The 18,010-nt window shown below is 37.2% G+C and overlaps 1 protein-coding gene across 3 annotated transcripts in view; it reads left to right on the top strand.

Moving 5' to 3' along the window:
• Positions 1–1,204: 1,204 nt before the first annotated feature.
• The window catches only part of ptk2aa (protein tyrosine kinase 2aa), an 84,274-nt gene continuing 67,468 nt past the window's right edge, over positions 1,205–18,010 (top strand). Inside the window, exon 1 of one of the 3 annotated variants that reach the window (XM_051872191.1) lies at positions 1,205–1,458. Coding sequence is in view for 1 of the 3 variants with exons in the window: in XM_051872189.1 (XP_051728149.1) it covers positions 13,762–13,780 (19 nt within the window). In the remaining 2 variants the exon portion in view is untranslated. Of the gene's footprint in view, positions 1,459–13,638; positions 13,781–18,010 lie in introns of those variants that run through there. The other 2 variants (XM_051872190.1, XM_051872189.1) reach the window with 2 other exon arrangements.

The following is an 18,010-nucleotide window of genomic DNA, read 5'->3' as shown; positions in this document are numbered from 1 at the left end:
TCAAATGTGTGGTTTCACTTATGATGGTTATGTTTATGGTTTAAGCATGAGGAGCTGTTTCCAGATCAGCTCAAAGGAGCAACACTCACATGATTATGAAAACCTGCTGATATCAGTACAATAACCACACAAGAATGAGACACCTCCTTGGGGTTTCAAGTGAAATTGCTGAATAAAGAGCTTATTAAAACCCAAAGCAACCCAACCATGCATTATTAATTAAAATAAACCACAGGTGTGTTCATTTGGTATAAGTGTATTACCAAAGTGATTTAGTGATTTGGTATCATTAAATTTCCATAGTTCATAATATTCCGCCGCTCTGTTTAAACACGGTAAACAGTCACTTCTTGAGCAATGTGTTCCCTCAGATGGACACTGAGAAACTATAGAGACCACAAACACAAATGTCCACTGTTGAACTCATTCATAGTTACTCCATTATCCGAGCGTGTTTGCGAAGTGAGCGAATCATTCTTTTGAACCGATTCCTTCGAACCATTTCGGAAAACGTTTGTCAGTCACATCATTTAAGTGGAGATTGGAACAATATTGTCAACAACATTGGGAAAAATTAATGCTAATATGTTAATAATTTTAATTAGCCTAATTAACACTGTTGTCGATTCATCTGAATGAACTGTTTCGGAAAACGGTCTTGTAACTAGCCTACTGATAGATGTTGTTTAGAAGCAAGGGAAATGGGCGGGAAAAATATGAATAATAATATTGGAATAATAGGCCTAATTAACATTAGTAATAAATTAACATTAATGTTGATGTACTGTACCGCGATTGAGTTGTTGCTATGGTTACCTCCAAAGCAAAGGCGATTTCTGTTCGCTCTGGTAAATCATAATTATGACGTAAAAAGTCGATATTATGACAGATAGCCTACTTGTCATAATTATGATATAAAAAGTCAAAATAATTATGACATACTAAGTCATAATTATGAGCTTAAGAAGTCGAAATTATGAGATAAAAAGATTGACTTTGTTATATTTTCGAATTTTTATTTATATTTTATTTTTAAGTATGACTTTGAATGTCATAATTTCGACTTTGTATGTCATAGTTATGATTTACAGAAGTATGATTTGTTTTTCTTATGTGGCGGAAATGGACTTCATAAACACCTTTGAACTCGGAGTAACGGTTTATTTAACCGTTCGAACGAATCGATTCGCTATACGATTCGGACTACCCCGGCTCCAGTTGCCAAAGTCAGGCGCGCGACTTCAGCGGCTTTCATTCACTCGGGACTGGGAGGAGTGTGTGTGTGTGGAGCTGGATGGGGCTGGAGTGGGCTGGGTTCTGCCCGTCAGCCATGTTGGAATGAGAGGGAATGAAAAGCTGGAATGAGAGAGGATCGACTGGAGAAGACAGGAAAAGCGGGTTCTGGAATATCACCACAGACGATCATAACGCGCGAGCGACGGATCACACAATAAACGAGTGAGTAGCGCTCATTAACGCCTTGAGAAATTTGTTAGAAAGGAAAAACTGTCACTCAAACAGTAAATATGAGGATTCCTGTACTGGATCAACCCTGCCATGCGTTCATGGGGAATACTGCTCCAAATCTGATGGATTTGGATCCGATATTTGTGCGGGATTGCGCGTTGATTGTGACGCGCGTTCACGCCTCAGATTCATTGGATCAAACCAAACATTGGGTGTTTATATTAACGGCACTTTCAAAAGTTTATGCCATAATACTTCAATACAAACCCATTGTTTTGGGTTGTACACAAAGGTTATGTTTGTCAAATGTACAACAGCAGGATTTGATGACAGTTATTCTGCAAGCGCAGCTATTTTAATTAACAAAAGTTATACAAAACAAAGTATTTTATATATGAATAAATAATAAAAATGGTATTAAAGAATAAAGTGTTATGCAAACTATAGGCATATAAATAACAAGGAATAATACATTCGAAGTATTCGGTGTGAGTAAGATGGTAGAAACATTATTCAGCATGTTTTATCAAATTTACAAAATATTTACCATGTTTTATTGGCATGTACCATAGTAATAGTGTTTATTTTTTTCTACAGAAGTGTGATGTGCCATGGTTTTTAGTACATATATCATATTTTTTGCACCCAGATTATTGATCCACTATTGATAGAAAAATATTTTTTATGTATGTTTACATTAATCATAATGTATAAATCCTGCGCATTACTCAAACTTGCATCGTCATGATATTTTATTTGCAACCTTTTGGTTAATTGACCTTGTATTTCCATACTTTTGGGTTCCACTTAATCACATAAGTTGGACAATAAATTGTGAAGTACATCTATGTCACAAGTTGGTTATGATTCAGACTGATTTTGGCCCAATTGAAAATTATATGAATTCACATTTAAATAAATAAAAAACACATTGATACAATGTGAATATAATATAATCACTCATGAATATAATATAAAAAAAAAAAGAAAAAATGTGTTTATCCTAAAATATATGTGGATGTATATCATATTTTAGGTATTGATTGCCTTCTTTCAACATTTGTGTGTATGTGATATATATATATATATATATCTGATACCATCATCATAATATATTTGTATAATATTGCTATCTGAAACCATAACTGTACCATGGACTATAGTGATTAGACCAATTTGATCAATCAGTCTACATCCTCATTCTTGAATTTGATAGCAGGACAAACAGAGCTCTTGATTGTTCTGGGGAATCTCAGTTATTTGCTGATGTGTTCTGGCAGCGCTGTGCAAGAGCGATACTGTATTTTATGTGTCCTGAGGCGGTGGAAATGGGCTGGGGTATTTTTAGAGCCGGTGCTGGGGCGACAGCCGCCTGCCTCCAGTCATGTAATGCCAGACTCTGAGATCACAGCGTTTGAGTGAATTACGGCTGACGCGACTCGTCATTATCTTTCGTTTGTGACCGCTGCATTGTCATCATGAGAGGTTTACCCATGTGAATTCAAGGATTGCATTGCATACAGTACCTCATATATAATCTGGCACAGATCAAGCACATGCAATGAAAAATAGTGATGAACCTGATAGCTTGGCTTAACTTGAACTATGTGATTATGATTATAAATCATTCTGTAATGTAAAGCCACCAGACTTCTCTTCATAAAGACTGAATGCATCTTTCTGACAGCGTGTAATCCTGTTGTTTTAGCTGCACAGGAAGAGAGCCTGTGATTTCACTGGCTATGACAGGAAGCTCAAGCGTATGTGTGTTTGTGTGTGATGGCATGGCGTTTAACTGAGATTGGTTTAGCAGGATGTAGCTACCTTGTAACGTCCCTCGGGGTTTAGGAGGAAAATGCCTTTTTCCTCTGGGCAGGAACAGTCGTCTGTAGTGTTAAGGGCAACATTGTCTTAACTAGTGATGGATAGATATCAGGCAGGATGATATTTGGCAATTTAGACTATCCGCATCAATAGCGGTGCACTCTTGACTTGACCAGTTGTGTTTTTTAAGTTATTTTTGACTAAAATGAACATGTTGCATTACAGTTTTTTTGTTTTGAAATTGTATGTATATATCAGTATTATGTAATTCACTGCTTTTCTCCAGATATTGGTATCGATGTCGATCAATGCAACTTTTAGTTGTGTTTTAGCTCAGCAGATCACATGGGACACATACTGTATACACATTATTATCAGGTTTAGAAAAATTAGTACTTGCACGTTCCGCCAGGTTTTTTTTTTCTTTGTTTGTTTTTGTAAATGATAAGTTAAAAGAATAGAGTTTATCTGACCTTTATATTTCCATCAATTATAATTGACTTTATTATATATAAGTAGCGATAAATTCTCCACCAGCGGCTCTCTGAATTTGAAGGTAGCAGGTATCAAGGCTTGTTTTTTTTTTAAAGGGTTAGTTCACCCAAAAGTTCACCCTGTCATTTATTACTCACCCTCATGTCGTTCCAAACCTGTAAGTCTTTCGTTCATCTTCAGAACACAAATTAAGATCTTTTTGGTGAAATCTAAGAGATTTGTCCCTTCATTGACAGCAACTACCAGCAACTACCACTTTCAAGCCCCATAAAGCTAGTAAAGACATCATTAAAGTAATCCATGTGACTCCAGTGGTTTAACCTCAATTTTATGAAGCGACGCAAGCACTTTGTTTGCGCAAAAAAACATAATTTACCAATTTATTTGCAAAATATTAATCTGATGCATGTTCACGCAACAACATCTGTTCGTGTCAGCACAACACGCATGCGTCGTGCTGCTCTCATGAACATGCATTGGAGATTAAAGGCCTGTACACACTGGGATGAATATCGTGCACGATTATCGCCGAAGTTTTAACGCCTCGTGACTAAACAAAGGGTGCCAATGTGAGTGTGCACACTGACGTGGAAAACGCCAGGCGTAAAAGCGTCATATTTTAAAAAACACCTCGGGTTCATTTTTTTGGTTTGATGCGCTGCGTTAAAAACTGTCCGTGGCCGACCAATGAGATTGGCGCTTTTGTTCATGCCTGGAGCTGCTGAAGTTACAGTAAAACACGACTTGGTGGCGCTCAAGTACAAAACAGTCTTGCTGAGCACACATTGATACCAAGACGACGAAGAGGAAGTAAGTAGATGAGGAAGACCCCTACAAACTATGGGTGCTCTGCCAGTTCTTGGCCACACCAATAGATGTGCATTATATGCCATTTTATTCCTGTTTTTTTATGTTTTTTTTTTTTAACTTCACCGTAGGGTGGGACGTTGGGAGTTTTTCCCTCTTTTGCACCTCGCTTTTAAATCGCTAATTCGAGCATTTTCAATGAAGTCCTATAGGAATGAACAGAAAATGCTCACTCTTCTCCACTCGATCCGCGCCAGTGGACACGCACCGTTTCGAATTTGCGCCAATTCGGGGGTGGCAATTGCTTGAATGGTGGGTTCATTATTATTCTTAATGAAAAACACAACAACTAGAACTAATCCTTTGCAGGTTAGCATTGGGTTTAAATCCAAAATATTCCCAAATAGGGAATTCCCAAATAGGGCTTTTACATTTTGCTTTGAAACCAAATCTTCTGCCATCGTCTTGTCAGTCAGCTCCTCACTCTCGTGATAAATGAAATCTGACTCCTGCTGCTGATCTGTGCTGCGACTCTCGTATGGCTCATGCTGCATTGCGCAGACGCGTTCAGTTTTCAGTTGAAGTGTCTGTTCTCTAACTGAACTAAATGATTTTTATTACTATAAAAAAAAAATCAAAAGACCGTGGGGGGCGGTGCCGTGATGGGCAAGTGACGTAACTAGTGTTGAGGCTGAACAACGGTAACACCGACTATCGCAGCAAGCCTATTATCCATATATATTGCTCTCTAGATATCTAGATATCGGTTATTAAAAAACCCATATCAGTCGACGACTAAAGCGGTTAGTTGATTGTTTCAAATCTGAACCTGTATATGTGTATCTGGCATGTTTGTGTCAGTGTTTCTTGCTGAGATCGTGTGAACAGAGCCTCCATTGAGAGCGAGCGATGGCACCACTGTACTTACAGTTTCCAGCATCTCAAAGGCCCATTCAGCAGCGTTCGACTGACCCGCGGAGGTAACGCCACTCACATCGCACACAAATGTTGCTTTATAAAACTCATCTGGACTGTGTTTTCTGGAGTGTTTGGTGCTTCTTAGTGTGTTTGTTTTCTGGCGTTCAGCAGAATAAAGTTTCTGTGTGGGTCCACGCTGGATGTTAATCCGGTCTGGACCGGTCCAAATAAACCACCTGTACTTCAGCCTGCTCTTGAAATGCTTGTATAACTGGGTTCTTTGTGCAGGGACTCAAGTTTCCCGTTAAACCGTTGGAGAGCGGTGTTTTAAGTTGGCCTGGTCGGACATAAAGACCACACCGCATGAAATGGGTTCGAGCTGCTTCCAGTTCCTGAGCCCTCAGGCTTTATCTCACATGCTGTGACCTGCGGTTTTACCTGCCGCTCCTGAGAGACCATCATTAGTGGCTCAGAGACTCGTAGGGCACTGTGAAATCCCTTGTAGTTTTTCCCAAATTCCATTTTTCCATATAAATTTATCTGTAATCTGTTGTACTGGTTAAATTAAAATTTCATGTGTCATTAATCTAAATCATGTTCAATTTAACAACAATTGATTAAAAGCTTAACAAAAATGTAATTTTTACGGCTCTATAAAAATCTGTTTTATTTTTCTCAAATTCCATTTATTTTTCCCCAAATTCTGTGTTTTCAGTTTTTCTGGATTCCGTTTTAATTGTTTTACTTTTTAATAATCAAAAAGCATGTCTAATGAATTGCTTTTATAAAACTTTACCAGTTCAATAATTAATTATTATTATTATTTTTATTTTTTACAATAATAGGGCCCTATGATATCCATTTTATTTTCCCCCAAATTCTGTGTCCTCTGTTTTTCTGGATTCTGTTTTAATGGTTTAATTACTTTTTAATAATCAAAAAGTATGTCTAATGAATTGCATTTATAAAACTTTAACAGTTCAATAAATATTTATTTATTTATTTATTTATTTATTTTTACAATAATAGGGCCCTATGAAATGTTTTTTTTTTTCTTTCCACGCAGAATATGACTTCAGATTTCATTAGCAGTCTTTCTGAACTTAATAATACACAGACACTAGTCCTTATTGTGATTTGATTAAGTGTACAGCCCTACCTTTGGGCTTATTTATCCAGAATTTGTCAAATTCCGTGACATTCTGTGTTATACAGTAAATTCCATTTTTATGACTGAATTCCGTGATTCTATCCACATTTTCTGCATCATGGAAATCACCCTAGGGGAGGGGCGAGAATGGAATTGACATACAAAAAATCATTCTCTGTATGAGATTAGTTCTGTTCGGTTTAGTTCAGTTCTTTCCACTCTCCAAGCCAGATCCCTGCTGGTGGAAGGTGGGCTTTTTCCGTGTGGGAAGTATGTTTATGTTTTAAAAAGCTGCATGAACACAATGGCTACTGTTCAGTCTCTCCGTCCTGTGGGAATCTGCCTCCTTTGGCTCTTGTCTTTAGTATGATGCTGACAGGAAGTGATGTTGTGCTACAGGAAGCCTCAGACAACACAGGTTACATTTGGAATGAAATACATTCATATTGCATACTGCTTATTGCATACTGCACAGTATACCGTTTTTCAAAAAAGGAGTACGTGAAGTGTTTCAGTAGAGTAGTGTGCTACATTGCTGTCACATGATCTTGATCTTAATGGTGTGTAGTTATGATCTCAAAAATAAATGCATTTATTTTGCATTTATAATTTTGTATAATCTAAGTTTAGGTTCAGTTTTTTTGGAAGAAAGTAGTACTTTTATTCACATTCATTACACATTCAATTGATCAAAAGTGACTATATCTTCTTTTTTGTTCCCCATTTATACATTCATGCATAAATGATAACACAATTTTCATTTGTGGGTAAACTCTGCTTTTAAGCACATGAAGAAACACTTTTCCAGAGTTCCAGTATCTTTACAGGTTCTGAATAACACTTTCTCTCATCTCCTCTAAAAGCGTGCTCTTCTCAAGTTGTCATGTTGTTCCAGCGAGACTTTCAGCCTGTCTGAAACTAAAGCCGGTTCTTGTTTTCTCAGAGCGCTCTTTGCGTGTATCTGCCTGATACGCTCGCGTCTGAAAGCGGTGTTGTCTCGTGGTGACACGTCCCTGATGTTTCTCTAGCTCTGCTTTTGAGTTTCCCAGCAGCTCTTAAGAGGCTTAAACCGACACTGTCAGCAGTGAAGGGCTTTGAGAGGCGAGGATGGCACTCGCATCCTGACGGCGTTCAATAAACGCTGATGTCAGGGGACTGCCTTGAATTTACCCAAAAGCCACCATTCTTACAGTGCAAAACATCATATGCACATTTTTGATGCACTGGCAGGAATTTTAGTGAGTAGTGGTTGGTTTATGTAGGCCGTCTGCTTTAAAGTCAACATAAAAAAGATGCTATTTTTTTAAATACACATTTACTTGTGCCTGTTAATTATTATATTTATGAAAATGCTATATGTAATTTTTTTACTTTTTTTTTTTTTTTTTTTTAAACTTTACCAATATTTTTGGTCTCTTTTTTGGTCTATTCAAAAAGAAAAAGACTATATTTAAATGTGAAATGTGTATATCTGCTAAAAGTTAATTTGATCAGTTTTTAAAGGGGCCCTTGATTATGATTTCACTTTTTTAACTTTAGTTAGTGTGTAATGTTGCCATTTGAGCATAAACAACATCTGCATCCAGTTTCATTCTAAAAGTTGTAACTTCTTCCTGAGTCTCTCCATCAGTGTCGACGCCGGTTTGAACAATGTATGGCTGAACACCGTTACTGACAATCCTCATTTTGGCTGCGTGAGATTCTCCAGCTTTGTTGTTGTTGAGCAACTGAAGTGTGAGCTGTTAAAGCTCCGCCCTCTTCTGGAAAGGGGTCCGGGAGCAGCAGCTCATTTGCATTTAATGTGTTTTTGCTCACACCCAAGTAGGGGCAAATTTGACAAGCTATAATAAATGATCTGTGGGGTATTTTGAGCTAAAACTTCACCGACACATTCTGGGGACACCAGAGACTTATATTACATCTTGTGAAAAGAGGCATTATAGGTGCCCTTTAAGAGTACACTAGCATATATGTAGATGACCTCAAAGCTATCAGATAAGGACTAAAAGCCACAAAACCTATTTTAAATGAACACAATTTCATTTGATCTGCTTGCTCAGCACACTGTTATACTAATAGAATAAAATGCAAATCACAATGCCACAGTGATTCATTATCCTTTTCGTCTGAAATTGTTTAAAAATATTTCCATCCCTCTTCTATGGTGTGAATGACAGGGTTTTATTTCTCCTGTCTCTCAGTGAGTGTCTTGATTGTAAAAGTCTCTTTTCCAAGCCATTGGTGGGGAAACCTTTGCTCCGGCTTCTCGTCCGACCGTCTGTGAAATTACAGCAGGTGTTTTGGGAGATAAGGAGTGTTCCTCTGTCTGGACGACTCTGTCCTTCATTTATGATTCCTCTTTATTCACTCATCTGTTCTTTATTTGCTGTCCTGCGTTTTCATGTATAAAGTGAAGATCTTCTGACTCTTGGTCTTCAAGCTGTTGGGTTTCTTTCAGTATATTGAGTAATATAGTAATAAAGAGTAATAAAGTAACCACTACACCCCTGAGAGATATATATATATAATATATATATATATATATTAGGGGTGTAACAGTACACAAACATGACGGTTCGGTACAATACGTACGTCTTTAACTTCTAAATCTAATTATAAAATTATTACTCCAATTCACTTTTGAAATATACTCATTTACACAGTTACTGTCATAACTTGTTTTCATGACAAATTTATCTAAACATATATTAAATAATTGAAGCAAAGACAAAGTAGAGCAAAGTAAATATAATGAATATATAAGCTAATGTAGTGCATATATTTAGTGAAATGCTCCACTCTAGAGTTCATTTCTCTAGTGAAATAACATGCTGTGGACACTGAATGACTTGCCTGAGGTAAATGTAATGCTACGTGAGATATTATTCTCAAGCTGATTTATTGATGTTTTTCCGTGGTTGAAACACTGGTTGAGAGATTACACGCATATCTAGATCGTCTCTTCTTCTCTTCAGTGCTTTTTCCTTTTGTGGCAGTTTGCAAACAGTGCTGAATTACTCCACGCACCCCCTTCTGGATTGGAGTGTGGATCACTTGTGACTGACTGTATTCGTCGCCTGACTGTATGCACCGAATCGTGACGTCCGTACCGTACGGTTTGGAATGATTACATGTACCGTTACACCCCTAATGTATGTGTGCGTACATATATATATATATATATATATATATATATATATATATATATATATATATATATATATATTGGTTATTTTCTGAATTTATTTATTATATATAATTCATTTTCAACATCAAAGCAATTTGAAAGTCAGGTTGAAATACATGCTGTGGTCTCTTGATGACATATTTGGACTGCTTTGATTTTCCCCAGCAGGATTTGGATCCTGTTTGGATTCTCCTGCTTGGAGCTGTTGGCTTTTGAAGCTCTTATCCAATCAGATCAGTTTCTCTTGAGTATTTGCGTGTGTCTAACAGTGAGTTTGTGGTTGTGTTTGTTTGTTTAACCTGTTGTAGTTATAAACTAGCTGAAGTATTAGCCATGCTCCTTCTAGCTGGTGGTTGCGTCTCCTCACAATGGAGGGAAATGACCTCATAGTTTATCACTGTGTCCTCAGGGCTTCGACTGGGGTGTTGGGACACATACACACACACACAGAAGTGACATCACTCCCCATCCACCCATGTCCTCGGGAAGATTGTGTCCTCAAAATGCACCTCTGACAGAAAGAGACAAACATGTCTGAAATGATTGATGCCATACTTTTGAGATTTTGACATTGCAAAATGTCATTTTACATCAGTCCAAACCTCAAAACTGTGAACCACACATGTGAATGTTTTAGTGTTTATTCTGCTGAAGAGTTCCTTAACAATCTGGCCTCATTTCATTTATTTTCACCATTTCCACTAAGCTAGTTACTATCCTGTATATCTATAGTAACACTTTCTCGCGTCTCTCTCTGAGCTGAAATGACTTCCAGGGTCAGTCTTGTGAACCCTGACCTCCTGCCCACCCACTCTTTGCTCATCTTCTGCCCCGGGGGTGAACGGTGAGGGCATGTAATGGCCTGTAATTGGGTTGCAATAGTGTGAAGTGTGAGTCAGAGAGAAAGAAAGAGAAGTGGATAAAACGCACTGCAAGATGGACTATGGTGAACAACGTCAGACATTGTGTGCAGAAATGTGACGCTGCTTTACTGCTCTGTAATGGCCGGGAGGAAGGTTTGGTATCGAGTCCTGAACTCTGGAGTCGTTTATTATCAGAATGACACACATTTGAGTCACAGGCTGCAAACGTCCATCTGTAAATACAGCACAGATACAGTAATTATAGCCTCTTTAGCAGCTCGCAGGGACTCGTTCCAGTTGGCAAGAGTGTTTCACATCACATATGTACAGAAACATGGCTAGTTGTACGCCTCATTCTGTGTTAGTTTAGAGCTGTATCTTATTTTTTATATTTTTGTCATGTTCATAAAAGTTTTTTAGTGTTTTTAGACAGTGTATAATTTTTAAAAGATTTTTTTTTGTTTCTGCCTTTATAACGACAGGACAGGAAGTTGACAGGAAGTGAAGTTGGACAGAGAGAGGGGCACGGGAGTGGGAAAGGTCCACGAGCTGGAACTCGAACTTGGGACGCCCGAAGCGCAACTGCGCTATATGTCGGCGCGCTGCCCACTAGGCTATTGGCGCTGACGACAGTGTATAATTTTAATATTTTGTTTAAATATTATTGTCCAGAAACACCAGAGTGAAGTATTTGGCTGCTCTTCTTACTCTAGTGTGTCTGATCAGACACAGAAGGAACCGTCTGACCTCCCATAAACACTATTACCTCCACCACTAGTGGGCGATGAAGGCCTGTGGGTAACTGTCACGTGACAGGACTGACGCTATCAGAGATGTGTCGCTCACAAGGACAGTTAGGCTGCTTTCCCTAAACAGATAAGCTTCTTCTGTCTCTCTCAGTCTTTTTCATGCATCTGGAGTCGTCTATCTTGAAGTGAAGGAGCTGATAGGAGGTTGAAAGTGTGTGTCAGGAAGGTTAAGAATGAAAGAAGCTGTGTGTGTGTGCGTGTGTGTCAGTTAAGCGGCTTTGGGTCAGGAATTTTCAGCTCATTGCAGGTTTTGTGATAGAAATTCTGAGCTGTTTTGACGTTACAAAGAGGAGACGCTCATACGACCTTGAGTACGTGAATCAGTCTTGTCTGTCTCACAAGACCAACCAAGGCCAAATCAGACAAATGAATGTCTGTGCTTGTCTGGAGTTTATGAGAGAATCGAGGGAAATACGGCTCATTATAGTCACACAGGCTAATGTTAATGAACAAGACATTATACTGATGATAAAACAGGAGTGAAATGTGGTTGTCCACCTTCTGTTTCTTTTCACCGAGTCTGTTTGATTCTACAAATACAACTGACTAATATTCTGAATCAGTTTCAAGAGCACCGCAAATACAACCTATGAAATCAGATCCATGTGTTTGTTTCCCTCTCCTGCAGGTTGTAGCAGCACACACCTTCAAACATATTGAAAACAAATGTAAAACATCAGTACGCTCCCATTTTCCCCTCTTTCTCTCCGTCTGGGTGTCTTTTGATATTCTGACATCTGTCATCAAGATGAGCCTTTACTCATATTAGATCCACTCACTGAAGACTCATCAAAACCATGTCGTACGAAAGTCATCGGGAGCAGAAACTGTTTCACAGCTGCTACGGGTTTATCAGCTCCACAGGAAACTACTACAATCACGGCTCTGAGCATCCTGCCTGCGCTTTCGTTGTGAAACAGTTTAATCATCCGCTACCCTCGCCAACACAATTTGATCATAATCTTTCAATCCACCGCAAAATGATTGATGTACAAGTATAACATATCAGCATTATCCAGCATTACTCATCCACGATAACAAGATAAAATATCATCTGACAGATATACTGTAATATGTCCAAATAGTTAATAACAGTCAGCCCAGGGGCAGCTAAAGAGATTTTCTAAAATATCATAAAGCAAAATGTGTTTTATCACACTTTAACTGAAGACACTGTATGAACAAATGACATTAAAGATACACTTTATTTATAATTTATTTTTCACTGTAAATGTACTGCAAAAAATGTCTTTTTTATTATATATATTTTAAATAGATATGCAAAAATTATTATGTTTCATTATCCAGCGAATTAAATATTTTACATATTTAAAATAGTTTTATTTCATAATTTTTTGGATAAAAATTTTAAATTTAAAAATTCAAAAATTAAGTTAAAAATAAAAAAATCCAATAAAAAAATTATAATTTCATTTCAATTTATTTTTTTTTTTAGTGGATTTTTTAGGAATTCCAGTAAAAAATTTATGAATTTTATATATATATAATTACTAAATTATTATTTTTTTTATTGACGTCAGTGACATTTAACCTGGTGCATGTAAAGATGCTGTTTTTGAACTAAACCCAAGTGCAAAATGTGTCTGTGAGGTTTTTTTTTTTTTTAGTATTTTTTTTCCTTTTTGAAGTTTGACTATTTAAATCACCACCTGCTTTTAGTGGATTTCATTTTGGGTTTCAAGAAAGAAATACAATATGCGGAAAATCATGACAGAATTTTTGAGTGGACTGTCCCTTTAATGAACGAGCTTCAGAAAGTTCATGAAGCCCCCTGCGTTTGTGTGTGTGAAAGCGGAGAAAATTCACCACAGCGTCTCATCTGTAGCTGCAGTGTTTTGCTTTACTCTGTTTTTTTTTTCGTTGTCTCAGAGGGGATGGAGGGGGGTGGAGATGTGCTGATCTCACCGTTACCGTCGGTTACCAGATCTACGTTCCTCTCTCTCTCTTTCCCTCCCCCTCCAGCTCTCTCCTCTCATCTTTTCTCTTGAGCTCAGAGTGAGAGACAAAGACCCCCCCGCCCCCTCGGAGGCCGTCCGTACTGCACACGCTCAGACCGGCAACGCTCCTCTGCATGCACCATTGAGTTTTTCTTGCAGTGCTACTATGACTGTGTGCCGGACCGCTGCATTTTTTACCTAGCGCGTACGTGTGTGTGTGTGTGGAGGTGTATTTTACGGATACTACAAAACGCTGGTGGTGGATTAGGATTCCTCGTCTTTAATGGAAGGATTGTACCACGGTAAGAGCTTTTCCTGCTGCTCAGAGCAGCCACATCTGAACGTGTGTGTGTGTGTGTGTGTATGTGTGTGTGTGTGTGCAGGAGTGACGGAGAGAGAGGCTTCCGTTTCCACACACTGTAATGAGTTCTGCTCGTGCCTCAATGGGAAAATTGAATTTACAAAGATTTGTGTTTGAATATTTGCAGCCGAAGGAAAATATTGCATATTTACACTGCAGTGTTTTACTTTTACTAAAATATACACAGAGTTGATCATTTGAGCTCATCATGATAGTGAGATCTTCATGAAGCTCTTGATAGAAATATGATGTGAAGTGCATATATGATATTTATGGTTATTAAACAGAAATGCCATCTTGTATGAATAACCAATATACTTCATTTGCAATAAAATGTTATACTCAAAATGGCCTAATTAAACTGAACATGTAAAATTCATATTTCAGCCAATACTAATATGGTCACATGATGTATATTGTGGATCTCTAATTGTTTTTGCTTATTTTGGGATACGCCGATATAGAAATGTTTCCTGGTGCAGATTATTGACCAATACCAATAACTAGTTTTTATTTTTTATTTTTTTTATGGCTGATAACTGATGTGATTGCCAATATTATAAATCTATACACTCTTGCATATTTGTATGTATTTATTTACTTAATTATTTACTTAGTGTTTAATTATTCTCACCTAAATCTATTTTAAAATGATAAACACTTAAAGTTGACATTGAAACGATATAATTTAAAGATGGATAACACTTTTGTAATCTGGCATAGAAAAAGAGTTTACTGTTTGAATTTGAAAAAATATTATTTGCTTCTGATATCGGCCTTATTAAACTGATTTTGTGTAGGATGATACCGATGCGATCACTGATATATTATGCATCACTAATGATTATTGTTTGTGTCTGACTTTGATCATAAGCGTAAATTTAACCGTATGTGATGCAGAACCGCTAAGAGTTTTTTTTTGTCTGTTTGTCATAGAATAATATTAGATTACATAAACAGCTCGATTATCAATGCTAGTTGACATTTAACACTAGTATAGGTGTTTGCACCCTTCTGAAGTATTAATTCTTCTGTAAAATGATCTGTTGCGGTGTGATTTTACATCAGGAAGACTGCATGAACGTACATGTTTGGTAACTGTAACAGCAAAATATAGGTCAGATATGCATATGTATGATAATTAATGATAAGTATCTTTTGTAACTGTCTGGAGTTGTTTTTGTTGTTGGCATAGTGATATTAAGGTCAAATGCAGATTGATATTTGTGTGGTTATTGCTTCTATTCATGTGTGTTTGTACATGCGCTGAACTCCATGACCTGATATTTGGATTACTTTTGACTGAGTGCTTTCCTGTGCTTGGAAGTGTGCCGTGTGTGTTTGTGTGTGTTTGTGTGTGTTGTGTGTGTGTGTGTGTGTGTGTGTGTGTGAGGTCATGAATGCTGGCCTGAGTGTGTTTAGCAGGTGTTAGAGCCTGTAGGGTGTGTGTGTGTGTGTGTGTGTGTGTGTGTGTGTGTGTGTGCTTGTTTTGCCCTGGGCCCTTAAATGAGGCGTGTTCCTCTCACCCTTCACAGTGACCACACAATCACAGTGAGTTACAGGGAGGAAAGAGCTGTGTGTGTGTGTGTGTGTGTGTGTGTGTGTGTGTGTGTGTGTGTGTGTGTCCATCATTTGCAGACTCAGTTGAGTTCAGTTCACTCGTGTGCAACAGTGAGACTCCACTATTATCTGTCCTTTTGTGTTCGTCTGCAACTATGAAAGTAATAAATCTGAATTTACTATCATTTTGCATCATTTAAGCTCTTTTCCAAAACCTAGTGAGCTGCCTAACTAGACAGCATTATGAGCCATCATAGATTCACTCTCATTCCAAAAGGTTTCATAACCTCATTTAGCTCATTTTTATTAAGCAATGCCTGAATGCATTGAACAGTGACAAATTCCAGAGAAATTATTTCAAGATGAGAGAAATGCTGATTCATAAAAAAGAGATTTCATTTAAAACATTGAAAAGTATGAATTTCAAATTAAATTAAAAAAAGAAAAACAAAAAACTGTTTTCCAAATATTTCCCTGTGCTAGTTTGTATTTTTTAATATATTATTATTTTTTGATTATGTGCGCCTCATATTTTTAGCACTATTCATGCAGTGTGATCCATTTTAGGATGAATGAGATGATGCAATCCTTTTGACAGACTTGATTCTGGGAAATTGGTTGCCTTGAGTAAAAGAAAATTATTATTTTAAATTATTTTTAATCCATTTTTTTTTTTTATGTATTACTATTTCATTATTTATTATTTTGTTTACATTTATTTGTTGTTATTATTAATTAATTTTATTTATTTTACATTTTTGTACATTTTAATTTCATTAGTTTTATTTTATTTTATTTTATTAATTTTTGTACATTTTCTGAAGAAATTGCCTGTGCAATTTCACCACAATTGGTTTAGGGTATATATTTTATTTATTTTATACTTTTTTATTGTATTTTTTTTTTATATAACTTTATTATTTGTCATTATTTTTATTTACTTTTACATTTATATATATATTTTTTTTTTTTTTTTTTTTTTTACATTTTATGAAGAAATTTTATGTGGCTTGCCTGTGCAAAACTCACCACCACAATTTGTGGTTATATAGATCACATCAAATGTTGATTATTATAAGAACATCATTAACAATAGTGTTCTTAATATTAATGAATAATATTAATTATACCCTCCCAGTATTGTTAAAAAAAATCCAACGTTAAACTCCTGAGAGAAAAAAAACAAAAAAAAAACAGGCAATTTTCAAAGGTTTCTGCTCTCTCTCACTCTCTCTCTTTGACCTTGTATGATTCCTGCTGCATCAGCTCCTGGCTGCTCTCTGTCACGCTGAGGAGTATGGGAAAGCAACCCCCACTGGTGCCACAGTGCATTATGGGTAGTAAGAGCAGAGCTGGTTTGATGTCTGACCCTCAGAGCCCTTCACAGATATCATCTTAGATATGGTGCATCTAATTCTGAAAGACTTCGAGCCGATCTGTAATACAGGAAAGAGTAAATCAGGTGACTGAGTGAAATGAACCTAAAGCTTTCAGACAGTCAGGGCGTCTTCGGGATTATTATGGATTCAGAGTCCATCCACAACATTCACTGACCGATAAGCTTGTTGCAACAACATTAAATGAGCAGATTTTTGATAGTTATCAGTGCATTGTTGTGCATGTAAATTGATATGTCACCCAACATTTTGTCCTTGGTCAGCATACGTGCTCTGACCGCTTCAACACAGCACAGAGAGACGCACAGGTTTATATTCACGTTGCCGTGGATGACATCCTTCCATCTTCACTCCGTCATTCTATCGCTCAGTAATTACGGCTGTGAGACAAAGCCGTCGTCTGTCCTCTGTAGCAGAACCTCTCGCTGCGGTCGGGTTTGAAGGTAAATAAATCACAGCTGGGGCGGTTTCGCTACGTTAGGATACAGATGGTTGGGTATTATTTATAGATCCTCAAGGGTAAGTGCAGTTTAATAAGGTTCTACTGAGATTTGAATGCAGGATCTCATGTTTATTAGCCAGGTGCTTTTTCTAGTTTTTAAGTTTTGTGCTTATAATAAGTGAAATGTACTTTTGATAAATCTCTTTAAAATGGTTTTGACCTAGAAAAGGTGTTTTGTTCTGTGGAAATCAGCAATTTGTACACTGCCGTTCAAAAGTTTGCAGTCGGCAAGATTTTTTAAAGGGGTCCTTGATTACGATTTGACTTTTTTAAACTTTAGTTAGTGTGTAATGTTGCTGTTTGAGCATAAACAACATCTGCAAAGTTACAACGCTCAAAGTTCAAATTTTGCTTTTACAGAAATTACTTTTTAAGGACTACAACAAATGGCTGGTAGGGACAACAAATACTTCTTCCCAGGTTGGTGACATCACTAACCTTAATATTTACATAAACCCCGCCCCTGAGAACATGCAACAAAGGGGGTGAGGCCATGTTGGGCTGCTTTAGAGAAGAGGAAGAGTTGTTGTTGTAGACGGTTGTTGTCATGCCGTCATTTTACGCCGGACTGCTTCACAAACGAGGGTCAATTCAATACTGGATTTGCCCAAAAGATTAACATGACGACACATGCTAGTCGATGAGTTGAATCAACTCCACAGCAACTACATAAATTTATCCACTAACCATTCAGAAACGTCCAGTTTCATTC

This window comes from Ctenopharyngodon idella, chromosome 19 (assembly GCF_019924925.1).
Source record: "Ctenopharyngodon idella isolate HZGC_01 chromosome 19, HZGC01, whole genome shotgun sequence".
Lineage (NCBI taxonomy): Eukaryota > Metazoa > Chordata > Actinopteri > Cypriniformes > Xenocyprididae > Ctenopharyngodon > Ctenopharyngodon idella.
This window is presented reverse-complemented; position numbering and strand designations above follow the sequence as displayed.